Source organism: Castanea sativa, chromosome 7 (assembly GCF_040712315.1).
Source record: "Castanea sativa cultivar Marrone di Chiusa Pesio chromosome 7, ASM4071231v1".
Classification (NCBI taxonomy): domain Eukaryota; kingdom Viridiplantae; phylum Streptophyta; class Magnoliopsida; order Fagales; family Fagaceae; genus Castanea; species Castanea sativa.
The window spans coordinates 30,349,756-30,352,443 of NC_134019.1; the positions used below are offsets into that span (position 1 = coordinate 30,349,756).

The 2,688-nt window shown below is 36.8% G+C and overlaps 1 protein-coding gene across 1 annotated transcript; it reads left to right on the top strand.

Moving 5' to 3' along the window:
- The first annotated feature begins 356 nt into the window (after window positions 1–356).
- LOC142642301 (small ribosomal subunit protein uS9-like) lies at window positions 357–1,184 on the top strand. Its single transcript, XM_075816654.1, has one exon. The coding sequence runs from the start codon at window positions 489–491 to the stop codon at window positions 942–944; it is 456 nt and encodes a 151-aa protein (XP_075672769.1). The 5' UTR covers window positions 357–488; the 3' UTR covers window positions 945–1,184.
- The last annotated feature ends 1,504 nt before the right edge of the window (window positions 1,185–2,688 follow it).

Here is a 2,688-nt window from a genome sequence, read left to right on the forward strand (position 1 = left end):
AAGGCTTCTCTGTGAACTTCTATTATTACTTTTTTTTTTTTTTTTTTTTCAGAATTCTTCAAAAAACTTTTTACCATTAATTAAAATTTGTTAATTTAAAATGAATTTTGAATAAATATAAACAGTGAGAATAAAAATTGTGATTTAAAAAGTATTATATTTAAAATACTGGCAACATATTTGGTATTATACTTAAAATAATATCTTTTAAGGTGAAAAAACATTGAATTTGGTGGGCAGTGGAGGTCTCAACCATTAAACGCACCGTGTGCTTGAGAGAGTAACAAGAGACACAAACCAAGGACATTTTAGTAAATTCAACCCCATCGCCCAAAAACCCTAACGCACACCTCCATAATCCATATATAAGCCCCTCTTTCTCTTATTTCATTTCTCTCACCTTCATTCTCAAAAGAGTCAAGAGGCTCCAACAAAAACCGCACGCTAGGGTTTACCCTCTGTTCCCAAAACCACACAGAAAGCCCATCATGGCTGCATCAATGGCCGCAACGCCGAACGCGGTGGAGTCAGTCCAGTGCTTCGGGCGCAAGAAAACAGCTGTGGCAGTCACCTACTGCAAGCGCGGCCGCGGCCTCATCAAGATCAACGGCTGCCCCATCGAGCTCGTCGAGCCGGAGATCCTAAGGTTCAAGGCCTACGAGCCCATCCTCCTCCTGGGACGACACCGCTTCGCCGGAGTCGACATGCGGATCAGAGTCAAGGGCGGTGGCCACACCTCCCAGATCTACGCTATTCGTCAGAGCATAGCGAAGGCCTTGGTTGCTTTTTACCAGAAGTACGTGGACGAGCAGAGCAAGAAGGAAATCAAGGACATTCTCGTCAGGTATGATAGGACTTTGCTTGTTGCTGATCCTAGGCGCTGTGAGCCCAAGAAGTTTGGTGGTCGTGGTGCCAGGGCTAGGTTCCAGAAATCTTACCGTTGAAGACTGGGTTTTTGGCGGTTTCACATTTTCGAATGCTCTAAAGTTATCTGCTTTTCTTTTTTACTATTTGTTGTTCTGAGGATATGGTTTTTTTGAGTATTTAAAGACTGTTATGTTAATGGGTTGTTTTAGTTTTTTGAGTAATTTGAGAATTTTGGCATCTGGGTATTAGTATGCTTTCATTCAAATGAAAACTTATGGTTATTTAGATTGATAAATATATGGAATGCTTTGCTTAAATTCAGGCTTTTATTTAATGGGTTATTTTAGTTTTGCTAATTTAGTTTCTGGGTAATGGTATGCGTCTGGGTAATTGTGACTTTTGGCGATTTAGATTGATAAATACATGGAATGCTTTGCTTAAATTTATTGTTTTATTTGAGCTACTTCATAACCTCGAATATAGGTTCTAGTGAACGGTTGATTGTACTTTGCTATCTCGGTTTTTTAAGTCTGAGCTGGTTTAGATTGGAATCTGGTTGTTTGGATATGATTTTGATGTGTTCTTGATGTTACTGTTTTCAATTTGTTTTGTTGTGTTCCATTTTCTGCATTTTGTTGTTGGTGGAGGCAAGGTTAGTCTTTTATTTTTTATAAATAGTTTGAAGATTGAGAATTTTTGTGGTTTGCTTATTCGATTTCTCCTTGGCAATTGGAGTTAACCAATTTGCTTTAATTGGTTACCAAAAACATAGATGATATAGTTGTTTCTTTTGGTATGTTGAATTTCTGAGATAGTGCTTGATGTAAACTATCATCTCTGTTCTTTGTTCAATGATGATGTGTCTCTACTGGTATGTTGTTTTCGTGCAAATGTTATTAAATTTTTTTACTTGATTCTGGGATTTGGATTGATTTATATTGCTACAAAGTGTTATGTGGAAATGTTAATAACATTTTTTCACATGGTTCTTGGGATTTGTCTTTGTTTAGTATTTGATCATTGCAGGCTTTGCATTCTCTTGAAAGTATTATTTGAGACTTCGATCTTTGTGTCCAATCTTTGGGTTTGACAGATGATCAGATAGTATCAATTGTGAGCTAGTTATATGTTGAATGACCAGGTAGTATCAATTGTGAGCTAGTTATATGTTGAGTGCTTTATACTGCCTCCTGATATGCCTTGCACATGCTTTTTTCACTCATAGTCATTGATCTGTTCTGGATTATTTTTGAACAATTTTTAACTGTACAACTTACAGTAATGCCCACGGTAATTTGATACTATCTCTTGAGTGATTTATTTTGAATTAATTTTGAGGGATTTGATGTTTTATTATAATCTCAGTATTTTGATTTCATATGCTCCTTATGGCTATGACCTGAGTCTGAGTGGGTATAGGACTGAGCACAGAAGAGTTAAGAGTATCCTGAGAGAAACTAGATCTAAAATTATGCTTAATTTTTAAGTATATGCATGTATGGGTTTTGCTCTTGGAATGAGATGTAGAGTGGCTTGAGACTGCCTAAAGATTTTAGGTCAGTGTTACCCAGTGAATCATTATCAATCCACCAAATGCTGATTCTATGCTAGTTCTGCCCATTAAGTTTTAGCTTACCTAGCTATTCCTAAAAAATGGAGTTGATACCTAATTGGCAATGATAGCGAATTAGGATCTTTTATGTTTTTCTCGTGAAATGGAGACATATTTTTCGAGTGAAATGGGAAAGTATCTATTTCGAGTGAAATGCGAATTGGAACTTACCCAGAATGGTCTTCAAATGGTGGGATTGTCTGTTTAGT

Coding starts and splice junctions, on each gene's coding strand:
- LOC142642301 (XM_075816654.1), top strand. CDS start 489: ATGGCTGCATCAATGGCCGCAACGCCGAACGCGGTGGAGTCAGTCCAG.